Genomic DNA, 23,970 nt, shown 5'->3' on the forward strand with positions numbered 1-23,970 from the left:
AGTGTCTGACTCTTGGTTTCAGCGCAGGTCATGATCTCACAGTTTGTGGGTTTGAGCACCATGTGGGGCTCTGTGCTGACAGTGTGGAGCCTGCTTGGGATTCTCTGTCTTCCTCTCACTCTGTCCCTCCCTTCCTCACATGTGCTCACTCTCTCTCTCAAAATAAATAAATAAACTTAAAAAAATATTACTGCTCTCCCTTTTCATTCCTTTTGGAACTCATAATATTCAGATGTTGACACCTAGAAAAATTTTATTCCTAAATTGATAATTAAACTATTTTTAAGCACTTTTGATGGTATGCTGGAGAAATTTACTGACAGTTACTTGACTAAACAAGAAACTGACAGTTACTTGAGTTATTTGGTGCTTCTTTCACCTGACTCCTGTTGGCCTATGTGTAAAGTGGCCCATTTGTTGGGATAAAGCCTTGAAGTTGTTTGATAAAAACTAATTTCCTTTACAACTTATTAACACCCTTTAACCAGAGCATACTTGAATACTCACACTTTGGATGAGTGTTGTGGTTGTGTACATGATTGTGCAAGTTAAGGGAAAGCTACTTTTGAAAAACCAAACCCCATTGCAGAGCTATACTTCCTTTTTAATGAATGACACCTTATAGAAGTTTTAAATGTATGTATAGAAACAGGTGAAGCTTCACCAACAGGTGTGCACAGATGAGATGGCGGTACAAATTCATGAACTGGTGGGTGGATTCTATGTTAAAAATTTGAAAATACTTTAAAATTTAGAATTTTTTAAATTTATTTTTTTAAATCTTTATTTATTTTTGAGAGAGAGAGACACACACAGAGTGCAAGTGGGGGAGGAGGACAGAGAGAGAGGGAGATACAGAATCCAGAGCAGGCTCCAGGCTCTGAGCTGTCAGCACAGAGCCTGATGCAGGGCTTGAACTCAACAATCGCAGGGCTTGAACTCACAATCTGCGAGTTCATGACCTGAGCCGAAGTTGGATGCTAAATCGACTGAGTCACCCAGGCGCCCCTAAAATTTAGAATTTTAATTTAATTTTAATTTTAATTTTTTAATTTTTACTATTCTTATTCAGCCTCATTTATTAGATGGAAGAATTGAGGGGAAGTGATAGTTGCTCAAGGGCATGCAGTTAATTATTCAGAAGTAGCATTTCAACTGAAAATGGGTATTTTTTTTTTTTTTTTGTAATCTATGCATCCAACTTGGGGCTTGAAATCATGACCCTGAGCTCAAGAGTCTCATGCATTTCTGACTGAACCAGGCAGGCACCCCAGGAAATTTTAAAAAATTCTTTGATATCTTTAATTGGGTAACACTCTGTACCAGATAGACAACTGAACATAAAGGGTACACAAGACGCATGACCTTGGATCTTTGGCAAAATATTTTATTTGTATTAAAAAATGTGAAATAAAAAATTATAAAATAAATATTTCAAACAATATGGAAGTACACAGGAAAAAAAATAAAAGACCTTCCCCTATTCCCTAATTCCTCCAGTTTGTTTTTCCTAGGAATAACCACTGTTAAAGTTTGTGTACATCTTTCCAGACCATTGCATATGTATTTATGGGTAACTTATATGTGTATATTTTACATATATGGAATTATAATCTATATGCTATTTATGATAGTAAACTATGTATTGTGTATATTCTTGCATATTCTTCTTGATAATTTTCTATTTTGTTGTGTTATTATACCATCACTTCTGTAGCTGTTCCCTATTAGTACACAAATTATCTCTATTTTTTTTGTTTTTTTAAATTTTTTAAAATGTTTGTTTATTTTTGAGAGAGAGAGAGAGAGTGGAGAAGTGGAGAGTGGAGAGAGTGGCGGAGAGAGAGAGAGGGAGACAGAGGATCTAAAGCAGGCTCTGCACTGACAGTAGAGAGCTGGATGTGGGGATCGTACTCACAAACCGTGAGATCTTGACCTGAGCTGGGGTCTCAGGCTCAACGGACTGAGCCACCCATGTGTCCCTCTATGTTTTTAATATTATGAAAGATGTAGCAGAAAATTACTTTTTTTTTTATGAAGTGGAATTACTTGGTTAAAGGTGTATGTATTTTAAATTTTTATAGGTTTTTCCATATTGTCCTCTAAACAGGCTAAAATCAATATGCACACCACTCCCCAGTGGTCTCAGCACTCTTCTTATATACTTCTCACTGGGTAATTGGAGGAGTTAGGCTTTAACTTTCTTTTCTTTTTTTAAATTTTTTGTGTGTTTGCTTATTTTTGAGGCAGAGAGAGACAGCGTGAGCAGGGGAGGGGCAGAAAGAGAGGGAGACACAGAATCCGAAGCACGCTCCAGGCTCTGAGCTGTCAGCACAGAGCCCCAAATGGGGCTTGAACTCACAAACTGTGAGATCATGACCTGAGCCAAAGTCAGACACTTAACCTACTGAGCCATCTAGGTGCCCCTATTTAACTTTCTTGAAGGGCAGAGATTATCTCATCATCAAGTATCTTTAGTATCTAACACAATAACAGGTGCTTAATAAATTTTGTTTGTGAAAAAGAATGAATCGCTAAAGAGAATTTAATAAGCTTATGGAATTATATTAATCCTAGAAAGCCAAGCAAGTATCCTTACTTCAGACTGTATCCACTGTCAGGCTGTAGGTTTAATATTTGTTACTTCTACTACCTCACTGGTTCTTCTAAATAATCTTATGAGGTAAATGGTAGTTTTTAATTCAGTGGTAGTGCTGCAATATAAGACTGGTCCTGTCCAGTATTTAAATTTTGTGGCATTTTTCTGTACCCATGTCTCTTGTTTAAAGTATGTATTATTTTCAGATTGAAAATTATCTTCCAGGAAGAAAAATGCATTATAACTTACAATAGATTGTTTTTGTCTTTTTACAGTTCCTCAGCTCACTTCTATATATTTTGTCTGTCTAGTCTTTCACATATTCATTCTTGCTTAGAAATGTTAAACTAGTAAGCCATTGCTTTTGGGATGTTTGAGGAAAATGTAGGACCTTTTGTGTGCCTGAAGTTTGAGGACTTTGTAGAATAATATTGGCCCTAAGCAAATAAATAGCCGTGTGAGTTTTGTTTTCTGCAGTCATGGTAACTGCTGAAAGAAAAAGAAATTGACCGCACTTCTAAGCTTTCTCATGAAAGCAGGAGTACTTATTTTTTAAAAAGGTAGGGAAAAAGACTGTCTTACAAAGGAAACTGGAAAAGATTGATTGTACTCATATACTTTTTGATCTAACCTGGGTGATAATGTTCTTATTTTGTTTATGTTTTGTCTCTTTGAGGATCTTTTTCTCATCAGTCATCTTACTCTTTAAAATTTTATTTTATTCTCTTCCATGTGTCCTTCTATTTACAAGAAACCAGGTCATCTTATCCTTTTTTTTTTTTTTTCTTTCTTTTAAAGTAGGCTTCATGCCCAGCTCGGAGTCCAATGCGGGGAGGTTGTGGTGGGGGTGGGGGAAGTGGGGGCTTGAAGAACCTTGAGATCAAGACCTGAGCTGAGATCAAGAGTTGGATGCTTACCTGACTGAGCCACCCAGGTCATCTTATCTGTTTAAAAAATAAAATTCTTAGGGTGCCTAGGAGGCTCAGTCAGTTAAACATCTGACTTCAGCTCAGGTCATAATCTCAGAACATACGGTTTCTGGGTTTGAGCCCCACATCAGGCTCTGCACTGACTGTGTGGAGCCTGCTTGGGATTCTCTCTTTCCCTCTCTCTCTGTCCCTGCCTTACTCATGCTTTCTCTCTCTCTCTCTCAAAAATACATAAATAAACTTTAAAAAAAGAAAAGCAAAAGAAAATTCTTGGGGTACCTGGCTGGTTTAGTTGGTAGAACATGTGACTCTTGATCTTGGGGTCATGGGTTCGAGCCTCATGTTGGGAGTGGAATGTACTTGAGAAAAAAAATAAAGGGGGCATTTAAATAAAATAAAATTCTTCCCTGACTTCTTTGACTTTGTAACCTCTTTAGACTTTGTCTCTTCTTTCTTCACAGTGGCACTTCTTATGAGAGTTGCTCATAGTTATGCCCTGTATTTTCTCACCAAGTACCCAGTTCTTCACCTAGCGATTTCCGCCCTGCATTTCACAGAGGTTGCCCTGTTAGAAGTTATAGTAACTTTTTTTTTTTTCATGTTTATTTATTTTGAGAGAGAGCGAGCACATGTGTGTTTGGTAACAGAGAGGAAGAGAGAATCCCAAGCAGGTTCTGCATTGTCAGTGCAGAGCTGGAAGTGAGGCTCCATCTCACAGACCATTAGATCATGATGTCTTGAGCTGAAATCAAGAATCACTTAACCAACTGAGCCACCCAGGTACCCCTATAGTGACCTTCTAATTACCAACCCACATTTTTTATCAGCTTTTCTCTCATTGAGTTGTTTCGGAACAAACTTCCACTCCCCAGTGTTTTTCTTTCTATTTTATTATTTTTTTTTAGAGAGAGACAGAAAGCCTGAGCAGGGGAGAGGGGCAGAGAGAGGGAGAGAGAGAGGGAGAGTCCCAAGCAGGCATCATGTTCAGAATGGAGCTGGATGTGGGGCTTGATCCCATGACCCTGGGATCATGACCTGAGCTGAAATCAGGAGTCAGATGCTCAACTGACTTAGCCACCCAAGTTTCCCCTACCCCCCATCCCCCCGCCCCCCCCAAGCTGTTTTAGTAAAAGACTATATTTTTCACTAGTTTGTACAAGATCCTGTCTGCTCATTGCTTGAATATAGGCATTTTTTTTTAACAGTTTACATTTATTTATTTTTAAGAAACAGAGTGAGACAAAGCATGAGCGGGAGGGGCAGAGAGAGAAGGGGACACAGAATCTGAAGTAGGCTCCAGGCTCTAAGCAAGCGGTCAGCACAGAGCCTGATGCGAGGCTTGAACCCACGAACCGTGAGATCATGACCTGAGCCGAAGTCAGACGTTCAACCGACGGAGCCACCCAGGCGCCCCGAATATAGGCATTTTTAAAGAGTTTTACTTCTGCCCTCTGTTTTTCATTCTGTATATTATCTATGATCCTTTTATTGCCATTTCATATCTATCCTCTAGTCCTCACCTCACTCTGTCTCAGAGCTGCATTTCCCACAGCCTGATACATCTCTCCCTAGATTTCTGGCTAGAATTCTAAACTTAACTTTTGAAATTAGAGTTCAGCATTATGCTTCTTCCTTTAACATCTGTCTCCCGGCTCCCCCCCACACTCACTGAAAAAAAATAACCACTTTTTACTAACTTGCAGTTACATTGTGTTTATTTGAATACTGGTGTCACTAATTTCTCAGTTACTCTACTTTCTGGAATCAATTTATTTTCTGCTTTCACAATTCTACACGAGGCCATCATCAAGACTCGAGTTAATCTCATGGTCTGCTAATTCACTTCCTTGACTGTCTCATTTTTTTTAATTTTATTAAATTTTCTTTTTAAATGTTTAATTTTGAGAGAGAGAGAGAGAGAGTGCAAGCAGAGGAGGAACGGAGAGAGATGGAGACTCAGAATCTGAAGCAGGCTCAGGCTCTGAGCCATCAGCACAGAGCCCGATGTGGGGCTCGAACCCACGAACCGTGAGATCATGACCTGAGCTGAATGAAGTTGGATGTTTAACCGACTGAATACCCAGGCGCTCCATCATTTTTTTTTTTTTTAATGCTATACTTGGATATATTCTTTTTGTCTTTACATTAAAATCCTAGGTTCTAGATTTCTGACAAATTCTGATCTGGGCAGGAAGTCTTCCCTAAAAAGTAGAGCAGCATAAGTTCTCTGCTTTATTATTCTCAAATTCTTTTGCCTACTTTTATAAGATTTGTGGTAGAATAGTGGCAAGTATTTGTAGTAGCTGATGAGCACGACTAAAGAGCCTCAGACTCCAGGAGAACATGATTTTTGCTAACTGGAAAAATTTAACTCTTCTTGGGGTTAGAATTCCCACTTAGGTGGGAATAACTTTATCTTTTCATTGTACTTTTATTTTTTGTAGCGTTTGGCACTTACTATTATACTTCACTTGGAAGTTATCTCATCTTTGAATCATGTTCCTCACTATATTATGCCATATATTATCCTTGTGACTGTCGGACTGTCAACCCAGTAGATTTTGTATTGAGTTCAAATGGGTCTTAATCTTTTTTTACCATTGTCCTCCAAGTCTTACATACACAGTAGAGTCGTCAATAAATGTTTGTTAAATGAAATTATTCCCTTAGTCAGAGATGCCTTTCTTACTCATGGATTGTAATCACTCTGACACACATTGCTAAATGACTGTGGGTAGATTGCATAATCTCTCTTAAGTATCTTTGTCCTGAAACTGGCAACGCCTTCCCTCAAAGGGTTAGGTTATAATTAACTAGTAAAATGCTTTGAAGATGAAAAAGTTGAAGTTGAGCATTATGATCATCTTATTAAAGGTTAACTGTTAGTATCATCAGGTTTGTAGGTAAAAGCTTTCCCAAAGCTTGAAGTTAATTAAATGGTGAAGTAATTATTTTGTATGTATTTACATTTTGGTTATTTGCTTTGCTTAAATCCCTAGATTTCTTTGGAGGGAAGGAGCTTTTTATAATGTTACTTATTCTGAGGTCTCTGTCACAGAGGCAAGTCAAAATTAAAACCCTACCAAGATAAGAAAAATACAGTAGAATAGTGCAGCACTTACAATGATGTGCCTCATATACTTAAACTGTTTTATATGGGAGAAGTCCCCAAACTTTGGATACTAAGAATCATTTGGAGGCCCTCATTAAAAATATTCCAACTCCAGAGATTCTAGTTTAGCAGGTTATATTTCTTTAATGAGGAATCAGGTGATTTCTGATTCAGCTAGTGTGCAGATAACGCTTTGAGAGACCTTCCTGAATAGAACTGAAAAAAGCTAGTAGAATATGAGAGAATGACCAACAAATAAACCTACAGACTCATTTAAATTGATATTCAAAGAGTTATGTAGTACCCAAATTATTTAAAAAATGACTAGACTTCAGATATTTTACTAATGTCTGTAATTCAATAAGTGTGTATTACTTATCCCCAGAGTATGTTTGTAAAACTTCAGGATCTATAGATGCTCCATGAAAAAAGAGTTCCATCAAATAAGTCTGTGAAATGTTATATACTGTCCTCCATATTTAGAGGTTTACAGTGCATACTAACATATTAAATAAGACTCTTAGAAGTCCTACAGCAGAAGACCTTGAACCTAATTATTTCCAAACTTACTTGATTCTGAACCTTCCTTTTTTTCTCCTAATAATTCCTATTAATAATTTACTGAATGAACTTTGGGAAATCTTGAGCCCCCACCCCGGTATGGTGTGCAATTAAAAAGAAATGAAGTATTTTTTTTGTACATGAGAACTTAAAATCTTGCTAGAATCTCAAGACTTAGAATATGACATTTTAAAGATGGTAAACATATTATACTGAGTTGAATATAATCAAATGCCAAAATATATAATAGAGTTGCAGCTAGTAGAGGAAAAAGGTCAATTTATATCAGATCCTTCAGGTAAGATTTTCAAGAAAAGATGGGTCTTTTTTTTTTTTTTTTTTTTTTTTAAAGTAAGCTCTGCTTACTGTGGGGGCCTGAACTCACAATTCTGAGATCAAGGGTTGCATGCTTTACTAACTGAGCCAGCCAGGCACCCAGGAAATGATGGGTCTTGAAGGGTGAGTGATGGGATTTGATTAGGAGGAATAATGCTGGCCTGAACTATCTAAATTGAGGAAGTAGTTCACAGGTATCCGTTCCATTTCTGTATTCACAAACATGCTTTAGCTTAGAACACATGACATTGCTTTCTCAGTGACTATTTGATAAGTATGTCATATAGTAATGCTTTTCAGACACTAATGTGCACAAGAATCACCTGGGGATCATGTAAAGAAAAATGATTTCTGATTGGTTAGGTCTGGGGTGGAGCACATTTTGTAGTGACAAATGTAGACAGTAATTAAGTCTTGGATGAGTAGTTGAGTTAGATGACGATTAATACATACTTTAACCTTAGTATTTTTATAAATATCTAAGGTAGAGTGTTTGAGATAGTAGTAAGAGATGTAAGGAATGGCAGGACCTAATTTTTTTTTTCTTCTGTCATTTGTTAGCCATGTAACCTTGGGCTAGTTTATGTACTCTGAAAAGGGTGGGGTTAGAGAAGGCAAGAGCCTGAGGAAGTGAAATAGTACAATTTTGAAAAGCACTCATTTGTTAAGTACAGTAAGCATGTTTATTGATAGAGTACTATTACATGATTGAATTGCATTTTAAATAGTTTTTCCCCCTCTAGTGATGATAGTTTGGAAGTAGCTAAACACTTTTTCTTGATAACTTGAAGTGGTACTGTATGTTACACAACTAATAGGTTAATTTTCCTTAATTATAGACACTCTGAATATCTAGTTGTTCCCCCCTCCTTTTTTTTTTTTTTTTTTTTTTTTTTTAATGTTTATTTCTGAGAGAGTGAGTGGGGAAGGGCAGAGAGAGAGGGAGACACAGAATCCGAAGCAGGCTCCAGGCTCTGAGCTGTCAGCACAGAGCCGGATGCGGGGCTTGAACCTACGAACAGTGGAATCATGACCTGAGCCGAAGTCAGATGCTGAACTGACTGAGCCACCCAGGTGCCCCATTCCCTTTGTGTCTTTCAGTATGAGTGTGGTCTTGTGGCTGGCTGGCAGGCTTGCTTGTTTGTTTATTTATTGTTTATTGTTTATAGAGTGAGAGCACGAGTAGGGGAGAGGGGCAGAGGGAGAGATAGAATCTTAAGCAGACTCCGTACTCAGCATGGAGCTGGACATGGGGGCTCAATCCCATGACTCTGGGATCATGACCTGAGCTGAAATCAGGAGTTGGATGCTCAATTGACTGAGCCACCCAGGTGCCCCTGGTCTTGTGGCTTTAGAACAAGCTCATGGCAAATTGTATTATAGCACAAAATTAGAAACTGGGCTTTTTGTAAAAAAATTTTTTAGCAAAGTAGGCTCTGTGCACAACATGGGGCTTGAACTCATGACCCTAAGGTCAAGAATCACATGCTCTATTGGCTGAGTCGCTCAGGTGCCCCTATTACAAGTATTTCTTTTTCTTGCTTTCTTTCATTCAAGTTTTTATTTATTTATTTTGAGGGTGAGGGAGGAAAAGAGAATCTCAAGCAGGCTCTGCACTGCATTTCTTAAGTTTGTTTGTTAGGCTACATTTTGACTAGTTATTTGTGTAATGTAGTTGTCTTACTTTGGGAAAATATGATTTAGAAATGTGCATTTATGAAATAAATAGTTCTTATATTTTTTTCTTAAATTTGTGGCATAAAAAAATAAAATAGTATATATAGTAGTATATTGAAAATGGTCATATATACCTTTGAAATACTGATCTATAATGTCAAGTAATAAAGCATTAACATATGAATTAAATATTCTCTAAAGGGAAGGTTAATCTTCCCTCCAGTCTCTTATCCATTTGCCCAGTATCCAGGGAATTGAGTGGTGAAGACAAGAGCTGCTGTGCGGATACTGACCTTCCTGTAGTCAGAGGACATATGGCTGGGGAGGGAATAATGGAAATGTGATAAGTGGACATCTCTGGTTGAGAAATTGATTATGTTAAGCAAATTAATTGAAAGAGCAAATAAATGGAAGCCAGGTTTCTCCCTGAGAAGAGCTTACAAACATAAAAGGGGAAAGTCTAGAAAGAAACTTAAGATGTGGAATTAGAATTAGAAGCCTTGGTGTGTATGCATATGTTATTATTTATGCACAGGTAAAGAAATAGGTATAGATGTGTTTATATGTATGTATATATATTCATATCTTTCCTACTCTCTTCTGAGAGGACTCTGTAGCTGTGAAACCCTAGTAACAATGAGCACACCTAATGCCCAGATCTTGGTTTCTAAATACTATCCATGACTAAAAGGTATCAGGTATCTCTTGGAGAAATGGCTAATTTTAGAATCAGGGAGGGAAAGTATGAGATGAATTTAGAGATGTCTTTTGTGTCAGAAAGCAAGGAAGTAGTCAAAATGATGGGGACATATCAAAAAGGTACAGGAACCACTTTCTAAGGGCCCTTGATTGCCAAATATTGTATAATTTGAGCAGCAAAATGGAATAATGGATTATAACATATAGTATAAAATAAGAATCCATGAATCTACACTGATAAAAGTAGTAAGTAAAGGAATTCTGACAAAGGGATGGAGGGAAAGCTCTTTAAAGTAGAATGCCAACTAAAAAATGGAGAAGGAATGTTGGGATTAGGTAATCACCATCACAGTGGTATTAGATCAAAACAGAAATAGTCAATGAATGCTAATGGCTGGTGGATGGGTGAAGGTTTGATGAGGAACAGGATATTGGTGAATTATCAGAATAATTCCACCTTGAATCTAGATCAAACACAAAGGGAAAAATAGTGACTTTATTGTGGAGAAACCTGGCAGATACCAAATTGCCCAGGTGATGAAAGTTACACATAATGATGGGTAAGTAAAGCATGCACAGTATCATTTGTGCATATTCTTTGCAAGAATGTGGTTATTTGGAGCATCACATCCAGATTGAGGGTCATCCTAGAGAACAAAAGGCCTGTACTCTTTACAGTCAAGGGCATGAAAGATGGGGGAAGGCCTAAAGAACTATTCCAGATTGAAGGGGACTGAAGAGATCTGATAACTAAATGCAATATATGTTCTCTGATAGGATCCTGAATCTGGATCAAGTAAAGTTTGAATGTGTTTGTGGATTGGCGCTGCATTTTATCAATGCTGATATCCTATTGGGAGGGTTATATGACTCTAATGTATCAAAATATCCTTGGTTTGGCATGTATGCACTGGAGTATTTAGGAGAGAATGAGGAATCATGTCATAAAAAGATACATCTTTTCCGTAGGCCTGAAACTATTTTTATTTTTAAAATTTATTGTTTAATTTACATCTAAGTTAGTTAGCATATGGTGCAACAATGATTTCGGGAGTAGATTCCTTAATGCCCCTTACCCATTTAGCCCATCCCCCCCCCCCCACAACCCCTCCAATAACTCTCTGTTTGTTCTCCATATTTAAGAGTCTTTTATGTTTTTGTCCCCCTCCCTGTTTTTATATTATGTTTCCCTTCCCTTATGTTCATATATATACGTATACACACACACACACACACACACACACATACACCACATCTTCTTTATCCATTCATCTGTTGATGTACATTTGGGCTCTTTCCATACTTTGGCTACTGTCAATAGTGCTGCTATAAACATTGGGTGTGTGTGTGCCCCTTTGAAACAGCACACCTGTATCCCTTCGGTAAATACCGAGTAGGGCAATTGCTGGGTCGTAGGGTAGTTCTATTTTTAATGTTCTGAGGAACCTCCATACTGTTTTCCAGAGTGGCTGCACCAGTTTGCATTCCCACCAGCAATGCAAAAGGGTTCCTCTTTCTCCACATCCTCGCCAACATCTGTTGTTGCCTGAGTTGTTCATGTTAGCCATTCTGACAGGTGTGAGGTGGTATCTCATTGTGGTTTCGATTCGTATTTCTCTGATGATGAGTGATGTTGAGCATCTGGATGTCTTCTTTGGAGAAGTGTGTATTCATGTCTTTTGCCGATTTCTTCACTGGATTATTTGTGTTTTTTTTGGGTGTTGAGTTTGATAAGTTCTTTATAGATTTTGGATACTAACCCTTATCCAGTATGTCATTTGCAAACATCTTCTCCCATTCTGTCGGCTGCCTTTTAGTTTTGCTGATTGTTTCCTTTGCTCTGCATAGGCTTTTTATTTTGATGAGGTCCCAATAGTTCATTTTTGCTTTTGTTTGCCTTGCCTCTGGAGACATGTTGAGTAAGAAGTTGCTGCAGCCGAGGTCAGAGAGGTTTTTGCCTGCTTTCTCCTCGAGGATTTTGATGGCTTCCTGTCTTACATTGAGGTCTTTCATCCATTTTGAGTTTATTTTTGTGTATGGTGTAAGAAAGTGGTCCAGGTTCATTTTTCTGCATGTCGCTGTCCAGTTTTCCCAGCATCACTTGCTGAAGAAACTGTCTTTATTCCATTGGATATTGTTTCCTGCTTTGTCAAAGATTAGTTGGCCATACGTTTGTGGGTCCATTTCTGGGTTCTCTATTCTGTTCCATTGATCTGAGTGTGTGTTTTTGTGCCAGTACCATACTGTCTTGATGATTTCAGCTTTGTAATAATAGGTCTTGAAGTCTGGGAGTGTGATGCCTCCAGCTTCGGTTTTCTTTTTCAAGATTGCTTTGGTTATCCGGGGTCTTTTCTGGTTCCATACAAATTTTAGGGTTGGTTGTTCTAGCTCTGTGAAGAATGCTGGTGTTATTTTGATAGGTATTGCATTGAATATGTACATTGCTTTGGGTAATATGGACATTATTTTATTTATTTATTTATTTATTTATTTATTTTTAACGTTTATTTATTTTTGAGACAGAGAGAGACAGAGCATGAACGGGGGAAGGTCAGAGAGAGAGAGGGAGACACAGAATACGAAACAGGCTCCAGGCTCTGAGCTGTCAGCACAGAGCCCAACGTGGGGCTTGAACTCACGAACTGCGAGATCATGACCTGAGCTGAAGTCGGACGCTTAACCGACTGAGCCACCCAGGCGTCCCTATTATTATTTTTTAAACATTCACCTTTGAAAGGCAGACAAAGCACAAGTGGGGGAAGGACAGAGAGAGAGGGAGACACAAGACCTGAAGCAAGTTCCAGGCTCTGAGCTCTCAGCACAGAGTCCAATGCGGGGCTTGAACCCATGAACTGTGAGATCATGACCTGAGCCGAAGTTGGATGCTCAACGGACTGAGCCACCCAGGTGCCCCTGGGTAGTATCAACATTTTAACGATGTTCTTCCAGTCCAGGAGCATGGAATATTTTTCCACTTTTTTGTGTCTTCTTCAGTTTCTTTCATAAGCTTTCTATAGTTTTCAGTGTATAGATTTTTCACCTCTTCTGGTTAGGTTTATTCCTAGGGAAACTATTTTATTTTATTAAAAAAAATTTTTTTTAACATTTATTTATTTTTGAGACAGAGAGAGACAGAGCATGAACGGGGGAGGGGCAGAGAGAGAGGGAGACACAGAATCGGAAGTAGGCTCCAGGCTCTGAGCCATCAGCCCAGAGCCCGATGCGGGGCTCGAACCCACGGACCACGAGATCATGACCTGAGCTGAAGTCGGATGCTCAACTGACTGAGCCACCCAGGCGCCCCTAGGGAAACTATTTTAAAATAAAAATAAGAAACTATATACTTTTCTGGTTATAAATTTAATCTTTCTAACTCCCTTGTTTCTGTATTTACAGAATACTGCATTTGCTATACCTGTAGAGAGATTCACTTAGTAAATATTTATTGGTTGAATATTTTATCAAGAATTTAAGAATTCTATATTTTTTAATAGGGATAATAAATACATTTTTAACTTTGTCTTTCAGAAAGCTGAAGTTGATGGTAGTTTAAGTGATAGCCACGTGTCTCCTCCAGCCAAACGCACTTTGAAACAACCTGATTCTGTTTGCAAAGACAAATCAAAATCACGAAGTACTGGTCAGAGAGAGGAATGGAATATATCAACTGGACAGGCCAGGTGAGAAGTGAGAACTCACCCGTTGGTTTTTCATGAATTATTTGATATGATTTAGGGCTCATATCAATGCTAATTTTCTTAAATTATAAAGCCACTAGTGTCTCGAAATACTTATGAATTATTTATTTTATAATTTTTTTATGTTTTTATTTTCTCTAAATATGACATAAAACATATTTGTTTTATAAAAATCTATAGTATTTCATAGAAACCATTATTTCTAAATCTAAAATGGTAAGAAATTTGATAGGTCTTAAATATGCATACATATTTATTTATACTGGAAGTTCAAAGACATTTGATTAGAATTATATTTTTATTTGAATGTAAAGTAAAATCTCCCTTTTCTAAAATTATGAAATATTACATTTGAATTGGTATGCCAAAATGTAGTAAATCAAAATTAATTTTTAAAGAAATCTTTTCATTTGTCCGTTTTCAACTTAAATTTACTTTGTGTCTGGTTCATTATGTATCAGGATAACTTATTTTTACACACTTACCAAAGTAAATAGTAATAATTTGTTGTAGATAGGATAGGTACACGCACAGAAAAGATTTAAACATTGAACTCTTAATTCTTAGCTTCTCTTTTCTCCAGTCTTTGATGTAGAAGTGTTGATGATGTGTGGACTACAAACAAAAGTAAAAAGGAAATCCTTTGGTTTCTTTCCTCCTTCAAATACCTAAAAATTATTTGATTTTATGTTTGTAGGTAAATTCTGGATGCTGTTACTCTTTAATGAAAAAAAATCTTTGGTGTTTTATAGACTTTCATAGGCAGTGTATATACTGGTCCCTAAAGAGTCTGTATCTATTTCAGTATATTTCAGAAGATGGACCACTTTAAGTTTTTCATTTGCGTTGTCTGGGAGCTAAGTAGAAAAATCTTGAATCAGAGCCTGTTGATTTTTTTTTTTTTTTATTTTCTGATACTCATCTGTGAGATAAAACAGATCCAGGTCGCTATAATGATGTTACTAAAATGAGTACTGCCCTTTAATTACACTTCTAGACTTGATCTACCTGTTGTAATCTGTATCTTATATTTATTAAATGAGTGAATCAGGCTTCTTTTTCTAGATAAATGTTTCTTAAAAATGTTCTTTTAGTGTTCAAGTTTGACCTTTAACTGTAAGATAATTTTAACAGTTTGTGTATATAGCACATTAGATTTTCTACATCTTAGCCACTCTGAAGGCCTTTATGTAAATTGATCTTGATCATGTCTTTTGTTTAAAAAAAAAAAGTCCTCACTCATTTTGGGGAGAGAATTTTGCTTCCATTTAGGTACCTCAGTATGATACTCCTTTTTAAAACAATACTAAGTATATCTTGAATAAAAAACTTAAGAAAGAATGAATACCAACAGAATTTATTACTTATATTTTGGCAGAATAGCAATTTAAAAGGTTTTTTCAGTTAAATTTTCATCTAGAAATGTAAGTGCTACAGGGTTAGAATATTTTGGTATTTCTTGTTTAAAAAAATTAAAAAAAATTTTTTTTACATTTATTTTATTATTGAGAGACAGAGTGAGACAGAGCATGAGCATGGGAGGGGCAAAGAGAGGAGGAGATACAGAACTTGAAGCAGGCTTCAGGCTCTGAGCTGTCCGCACAGAACCTGATGCGGGGCTCGAACCCACCAACTGTGAGATCATGACCTGAGCTGAAGTCAAACGCCCAACCGACTGAGCCACACAGATGCCCCTAAAAAATTTTTTTTTAATGTTTATTTATTTATTTTTTTTGAGAGAAAGAGACAGAGTGTGAGTGGGAGAGGGGCAGAGAGAGAAGGAGACACAGAATCCACAGCAGGCTCCAGGCTCTAAGCTGTCAGCGCAGAGCCTGATGTGGGGCTTGAACTCATGAGTGGTGAGATCATGACCTGAGCTGAAGTCGAACGCTTAATCCACTGAGGCACCCAGGCGCCCCTATTTTGGTGTTTCAGATGACCCAAATAGAAAATGCTGTTTGACCTATTAGCTTCAACAGAACTGAATTTTAAGGAAACCTTGTAAATACTTTAGATTTTGAGATAGTGTAAATATGAAAATCAGGATTTATTTGAAGGATTGTATTTGTTTTTATGTCATGAGCCTAAGAATCCTGATTCCTTTATTTTGATAATCTATGATGAGCACCTAAAATAAAATTATTAAAGTTCTTTCAAAAAAACTGTGCTAAAAATATAATTCATTTGGGGGAAAAGTGAATATATACAAGAATTAGTCTTAACCATGAAAAATAATGAATCCTAAAGGACTTTGTAATGACTACTAAATTAAAAAAAAATATATATTTTTAATGTTTATTCACTTTTTTGAGAGACGGAGACAGAGTGTGAGCAGGGCAGGGGCAGAGAGAGAGGGAGACACAGAATCTGAAGCAGGCTCCAGGCTCAAGCTGTCAGCACAGAGCCTGATGCGGGGCTCGAACTCACGAACCATAAGATCATGACCCGAGCCGAAGTCGGACGCTCAACCGACTGAGCCACCCAGGCGCCCTTGACTACTAAATTTTTAAAAGAAATTACTGTGGGGGCACCTGGGTGGCTCAGTCGGTTGAGCGTCCAACTGTGGCTCAGGTCATGATCTCGCGGTTCGTGGGTTCGAGCCTCGCATCGGGCTCTGTGCTGACAGCTCAGAATCTGGAACCTGCTTGGGATTCTGTTTCCCTCTCTCTGTCTGCCTCTCCCCAGCTCACACTCTGTCTGTCTGCCTATCTCTCAAAAGTAAACATTAAAAAAAAAAAAAAAAGAAATTACTGTTGATTGGCAGAACAATTTTTATTTAAAAATGTGTTTGTTTATTTTATTTATTTAATTAGCGAGAAAGAGAGAGAATGGAGGAGGGGTGGAGAGAGAGGGAGAGAGAGAATACCAAATGAGCTCTCCTGACAGCACAGAGTCTGACGTGTGGCTCGATCCCATGAACTGTGAGATCATGACCTGAGCCAAAATCAAGAGTCAGATGCCTAACCGACTGAACCACCCAGGTGCTCCAGGAGCTTTCATTTAAACAGTGAACTCACCTAGTTACATTTTAAGCGATTAACTTTTGGGAACTTTGATTCATGGGGCTTTTTAGGCTTATGTATTATTATACAGGAAGGCCAACTCTTAAAATTCTAGTGTTCTCTTCATATCCAGATATTTAATATTCTGTCTCTTTCTTGTTTTTCATTTTTATAAAGAGAAATGGTAATGGAAAAATGATAATCTATGATTGTAAGATAATTGGATTGATTGAAGAGTAAGTTTTTATTTTTCCTTTTTAAAACAGATTTCATTAGCAATGAAGTAAAAGCCAAGTAATCATTGTCTTCTTCAGAGGGACACAAAGGCTAATTGTACTTTTTTTTCCCAGTGATGTTACTGTTCAGAAAGTTTTAGGTTTCTTTTGTAGAATTATTTCAAGGTTAGCATCTTATTTTTTTTGGATAATTTAAATATGTAAAATTTCAGTCGTTTGGTTTTTGCATATGCTAAAATTCATTTTGAGCCCGTGCTTGTAAGTAAACTCATCATACTGAGTTAGTATTATGTTAGGTTCAAAGTCAAAGTAGATTTATGACGTAGTAAAATTGACTTTTCTGTGTGGTTTTAAGTGGGTTCCCGAGAATTTGACATGTATAATCTTCTAAGGAAAGACCTGTTAATATACCAATTTCATTACTTTATAGTGTACTTTGTATACAAAGGTACTAAAAATGAAATACTTTGAAGAGGTGTAGTATATTAGAACAAGGTAGTTTTGTTTTTTTCTGGGGGAAAGGAGGGCTGGAGTGTTTTTGTTTTTGACAGTATGTGTACATGTAACAGCTTGAGTTTTTGTGTATATCCTTTAATCATCTGATCCATGACCTTTATTAGGCAGGGGCATTTATCATTAACATTTAATATTTAACATTTAAAATTGAACATGAAAAGTGCTGGAGTAACCAAAAACAGAATATTTTTGTTAAGAAAATGTGTACAAACGGGAGCGGGAGATACAGGCGTCCACTTATGGAATGAATAAGTCATGGGAATAGAAGGCACAGCATAGAGAATAGCGTCAGTGGTGTTGTAGTGGTGTTGTGTGGTGAGAGGGTAGCTACACTAGTAATGAGCACAGCATAACGTATAGACTTGTCCAATCACTATGTTATGCACCTAAAACTAATATAATACTGTGTATCAAGTATACTTCCATTAAAAGAGAATTTTGTGCAAACCATACAGAAGATCATGTATTTACTTTTTTCTGAATGTCCTTTCCATTTTTCTTAATTTTTGAAAATAATAATTGTTGGGTATTTTAGAAATATCTTAGTTTACATCGACACTTCTTTTATTATGTAGTAATTTAGTTTTTGTTTTCACAAAGCATACTGTGAATTTTTTAAGTCTTGATGTTTTGATGATCATTTAAGTATCTTCCTGCTGAATTAACATTTCTTTTCCTCCACCCAAAAGGGAGAATTGTACAGTGACTGTTTTGAGAAATTAGCTAAGTTTTCATTTGGTGGGTTAGAATGTGAATTAAATATATTGGAGAAATTATTAAATAGTTTTGGTGTTCAAAGACTTTTTTCTTCTTACAGTCTATTGTTTGAATAAATTTGTCACTGTTTGAATTTTATTTTGTTAACCAAAACCAATAATAAATGTCTGTAACCATTGCTGCTTATAATATCAGTTAACTTTATACTACATGTTAAGCTTCTTCTTTGGACTTTATAGAGTTGAAGACAGAGTAAGTTCAATTTTTAATCTGTTATTAAAGCTTTTCTTGAGGTAATGAAATGATGCTTAGCTAGTATATTTTATTAATTGGTGCATTACCAATCTTAGAGTAAAAAAAGATGTTGTCTTTAATATTAAAAAGTAATATTGCTGACATTTTAAAGATTAAAATGATTCCACCAGTATTACGTTTCTTGCTTCTTTAAATGAATGTTGATGTGTTTGCATATTAAATATAATTGTGTTCTAGGTTAACTTCTCAGCCTGGTGCTACATTACCAAACGGACATAGTAGCTTATGTGAGTATTCTGTTATGAAATGGTTAGTATTGAAATTCTTACTAATGTTATTAGAGTAAGTGTTAAAGTGGGGTAAAACAGTGATTTACTAGAATGTTTAGCATATCGTTGGAAATGACTGGATTTCAGTCATAGCGAATACTTATGTAATTGTTAAACATTGAGAAATCAGTACAAATGAAATAATTTAAATTATTATGACGGGTTATAAACAGTTATCAAAAGTATAGATTATTGGAGATTAAAACTATTTAAGAGGTTATATTGAATTTTTTGTAGTCTTTTAAAAGTAATTTTTGATGTATTTTTTCTTTTTTTCTTTTTATACTCTGTACTTTGAAATGTAAATCTCTCTCTTCTTGTAGCCCTTCGAAGCCATCCCCTTCGAGGGGAAAAGAAGGGAGATGGGGACCTTTCTTGTATAAATGGTGACATGGAAGTCAGAAAAAGTTGTCGTTCCAGGAAAAACAGATTCGAAAGCGTGAACCAGAGTTTGTTATTTGATCAACTAGTAAATAGGTATGAATGCTTAAACAGTAAGCAGTTTCATTTAATTAATTTATTCACTTGATTTTTCAGATTTCAAAATTTCAAAATCAAATTTCAGATTTGAAAAAACCATTGATTTTTAAGCTTGTTATGTTTTAAAAAATAAGCAGTGACTTAGCGATAAATGTAATTATTTTAAAACTTACTTTGAATTAGCAGTGATTAGCAATTACTATCAGTTTCTAGTCAGTTTATTAGTTTTAGTAGTTTATGTAATAGCTAAATTTTTCTCCTCCTTTTTAAGCTCTTGTGTGTAAATAGTATAGAAAATAATTTTATTCTGTCTTCACTGTTCTAGTCCTTTATTATTTGTTCATTAACAATTTGTTTTTGACAATTTTCAAACAACATTAGGTTCCATTATTGATATGTAGTAAGTATAGTTTTGCTTAGTCAAGATTTTGAATTAAAGGTTTTTTGAGACTGGGTATATGGGATATAGCTAGTGAATGAGCCTAGTCGATTGCTCAGTATCTACATTCAATGAAATTTTTCTTCTCAGATGATAAATTATCCTACTTAATCCTTGCAGTGGCCTTGAGAGGGCAGGTCAGTACAATCCTATTTTAGAAGAGAAGAAATTATATTCTATAGTGGTAATGTCAAGTTTGAGTATTAGTTATTATTTGTTAAGTACTTAGATCATTATCTAGACACATAGTAAGTACTATATAAATGTGTTTAAAAGGTAAAATGTGGTAATGCCAGCCTGTATTTCATGGAGGTCAGTGTTCTCTAATTTTTAAAAAATATCTGTTCGGTTAACCTTATGTTGGCTTTAAACTTTTTACAGATTGTTTATCCTATAAATTTTCTTAACACCATCTTCAAATAAAAAGATTGAATTATTATTATTATTTTCATTGCCTTGGATCTAGTAGTTATTTATAGTGGCACTGTGGAGTTAAATATTTGGAGTATTATGAACAAAAGTTCTATTTTGTAAGTTTTAAATATATTAAGGTAGAAGATGTTCTGGATTTTTAGGGGGGACATTATCTTCTGATGGCTGCTGATTCAGAAAGATGTTTAATTAGGATGCTATCTACAGTTACATATCAGAGATAATTAAATTATGCTTTGATGAAGAGTACTCTTTCATGTGTATGCCACATGTGGTCTCACAATTGTCTAAATCCTAGTTTTATTATGTGATTGTAGTACTGCTGAAGCTGTACTACAGGAAATGGACAACATTAACATCAGACGGAATCGTCGGTCAGGAGAAGTAGAACGACTTAGAATGTGGACAGATACAGAATTTGTGAGTATATTTACTTTAACAACCTTTGCAAATATTTTTTATTTTGGTTGAGGGATTCAGACGGAGAGTGAGCAGCACTAGATTTTCTTAAATTAACAGAATTGTTCCTTTTCTTTGGTTCCTCTTTAGTTTGGGATTTTATGTTTTCTTCTTCTATCCTTAACTGTATTTGCTGCAACCTTTCCCAAAAGATTCCCTACACTTTTGCCAGAACAGTTATCTTAAAGTACGGCTCTGATTGTGTTACTTTTCTTTTTCTTTTTCTTTTTTTTTTTTATTTTTTAAGTTAAGTTTATTTATTTTGAGAGAGAGAGAAGGAGAGAAAGAATCCCAAGCAGGCTTCACGTTGTCAGCACAGAGCCTGATGCGGGACTTGAACCCACGAACTGTGAGATCATGACCTGAGCCACAGTCGGACACTCAACCGACTGAGCCACCGGGGCGCCCCTGATTCTGTTACTTTTCTGATCTGAACCTTTGATGTTCTTTTTATTGTGTACTGAATTAATTAGAAATACCTTGACCTTCATAATCAGGATTCAACTTTATCTTCTCACACACTATTGCCCAAGTATAAACAAATAATTCTTCCTTTATCTTTTACTTCTGGTAATACTTTTGGTTAGGGACTGCTGTAGTCCTACCTTTGTTTCATGGTTCGTCTCAAATGCTGCCTCCCTTCCCCTTAGCAACAAGAGGATCATCTCTCTGAATTCTAGAGTACGTTGTACCTTTTTTGTTTTTAAAGCATTTTTTAAAAGTCTTTTTAAATTTTTTTAATGTTTATTTATTAAAAAATTTTTTTTTAGCGTTTATTTATTTTTGAGACAGAGACAGAGCGTGAGCAGGGGAGGGGCAGAGAGAGAGGGAGACAGAATCCAAAGCAGGCTCCAGGCTCTGAGCTGTCAGCACAGAGCCTGAGGTGGGGCTTGAACTCATGAACTGCGAGATCATGACCTGAGCCGAAGTCAGACGCTTAACCGACTGAACCACCCAGGAGCCGCTAATGTTTATTTATTTTTGAGACAGAGAGAGACAGAGCACGAGCAGAGGAGGGTAGAGAGAGGGAGACACAGAATCCGAAGCAGGCTCCAGGCTCTGAGCTGTCAGCACAGAGCCCGACGCGGGGCTCGAACTAATGAGCTGTGAGATCGTGACCTGAGCTGAAGTCGGACACCCAACTGACTGAGCCACCCAGGCGCCCCTTAAAGCATTTTTTTAAAAATGTTTATTTATTTTTGAGAGAGAGAGCGTACACAAGGGAGGGACAGAGAATGAGGGAGAGATTGAATCCCAAGGGATTGAATCTGTGCTGTCAGTGCAGAGCCTGATGCAGTTCTAGAACCCATGAATCGTGAGATCATGACCTGAGCCGAAATCAAGAGTCATACACTTAACCAATTGAGCCACCCAGGCCCCCCTACTACCTTTCTTATTTTTTAAAAAATATTATTTTAACATTTATTTATTTTTGAGAGAGAGAGTGCAAGCAGGAGAGGGGCAGAGAGGGAGACAGAATCCCAAGCAGGCTCCAGGCTCTGAGCTGTCAGCACAGAGCCTGATATGGGGCTTGAACTCAAGAACTGTGAGGTCATGACCTGAGCCGAATATCAAGAATTGGACACTTAACTGACTGAGCCACCCAGGCTCTCCTACATTGTACCTTTTTTTTTTTTTTTTATGGCATTTAACTTGTTTTACTTTGTTTTATAGTTACCTGTGACTTATCTTACTCCATCCTACTAGGCTATAATTTGCTTGAGGGAGAAAGTGTGTTCATGGCACTGTAGTTTTAAATTTTCAAATATTTTGTAAGTTTGTTTTATTTTTCCTCTTGACCTTTACATTTATTGATTTCAGGAAGCTCCGTTTTTCATGAATCTGTGTCTTGCAAATAGGTGCTCAGTAAATTTCAAGAGTGGTCATATCCCTTAGGTTAATGATACTTATAGCCAGGAATAAATTCCATGTTAATATTTGACAGATTTTTCTCTTTAACAGGAAAACATGGATATGTATTCAAGAGTGAAAAGGCGAAGAAAGTCACTGAGAAGAAATAGTTATGGGATACAAAATCATCATGAAGTGTCTACTGAGGGCGAAGAAGAAGGTTTGTAAAGCACCTTATGAAATAAATACTACAGAGTTCAGGGGGGAGGGAAGAAAATTATATACAAGTAATACACACGTAATATTGCTGAGTGGGTGATTTTTGGCTTTAGAGGTCTGTATTGTGTAATTTGGAATAATTTTTTTATTTGATTGGCATTCTGAGTTTTCACCTTCATTTGGAAAAACACCTTTACACTATACACCTTTATGTAATTTATCTTATTTGTAGCTAGCTATTGGTAGCCTTCCAGTGACCTAATCTGGTGACATTTGCCATGAGCTGATTTGTTGTTAGGTGAGGCTTCTTTTGTGTTTCTAATTGGAAGCCCTTATCCACAGTCACCTTCTACCGTATTCTCTGAATCTCTGATTATTTGGGTCCCAAATTTAGTTATGGACTGAGGAGTCAGTGGTAAAATTTAAAGAAAGAGGGACTGCTAGTTCTAGTGGAGGGAGTGGTACTGCTCTTTTCCAAGGCTTGTCTGGGTTCTGAACTAAAGAACCCAGCTGAATTTGTGGGGCTGCGGCTAGGAACATGATGAAAGTACATTTGCCCCAAAGATTATAAATCCATGACTAGCACACTATAGGTTTTAATTCTGTAGGTGTTAATCTTCATTGAAATGGATTTTCAGAAGATTTGGTGTATTGTAAATGAAGGATAGTTTTATTTTACAAGGAAATCTTACTAGTTCCTACTACGTGTATAACTTTGATGGACAGGAATGGGTTTCTTTCTCAAATTCTCTAATTAATATGTTATTAGCAAGTTTTGAAGAGCTGATATTTCTAATGAAAGTGCTTTATTGAGCAAATATTGTTGTTACAGTTAGAACCTCTATATTGCTTCCTTTGGAGAAAATCAGTATAGGCGAGACAGATTTATAATGTGATTTTTGCCTTTTCATTAACTGAACACCTTTATAGAGTTTTCAAAGTAGATTTGCCATGTTTAGAATTTCTTCCCATAATAAATAGTGTGTTATAGTGCAGGTGTTTCTCAAAAAGCAATATTTTTCGAAGGTTTAAGGAGATTTATTTGGGTAGGAGTAATTTAGATAATACTATATTTGGTGATTTTTGTCTAGAACTTAATAATAAAAATATTTATAAACTTAGAATATGCTTTCAGATGTCATGACTAAAATATAAAGTGCTTTGCATTTTAGTATCCTATTTCACTCAGTATCACTAGTGGTTTTACGGTTTTTCCTGTGCTTTAATATGGTTGTGTTATATTGATAATTCCTATGGTTAAAAAGTTAATCACAAAGTGTATTGCATTTGGAGACCATAAACCAATAAATTTTCCTATGACTTAATTAATTTTTTAAAAGATTTTATTTTAAAGTAATCTCTACACCCAATGTGGGGCTTGAACTCAAACATGAGATCAAGAGTCATAGGCTGTATGACTGAGC

At 36.3% G+C, this 23,970-nt stretch overlaps 1 protein-coding gene across 2 annotated transcripts in view; it reads left to right on the plus strand.

Annotated features, from left to right (window-relative positions):
- Positions 1-23,970, plus strand: part of ATAD2B (ATPase family AAA domain containing 2B) — a 162,654-nt gene that overhangs the window by 8,731 nt on the left and 129,953 nt on the right. For both annotated transcript variants that reach the window (XM_027033279.2, XM_027033280.2), the window contains exons 2-6: positions 13,442-13,593; positions 18,575-18,624; positions 18,990-19,143; positions 20,335-20,437; positions 22,439-22,547. In XM_027033279.2, coding sequence (XP_026889080.1) covers positions 13,442-13,593; positions 18,575-18,624; positions 18,990-19,143; positions 20,335-20,437; positions 22,439-22,547 — 568 coding nt within the window. The remainder of the gene's footprint in view (positions 1-13,441; positions 13,594-18,574; positions 18,625-18,989; positions 19,144-20,334; positions 20,438-22,438; positions 22,548-23,970) is intronic.

Source organism: Acinonyx jubatus, chromosome A3 (assembly GCF_027475565.1).
Source record: "Acinonyx jubatus isolate Ajub_Pintada_27869175 chromosome A3, VMU_Ajub_asm_v1.0, whole genome shotgun sequence".
Lineage (NCBI taxonomy): Eukaryota > Metazoa > Chordata > Mammalia > Carnivora > Felidae > Acinonyx > Acinonyx jubatus.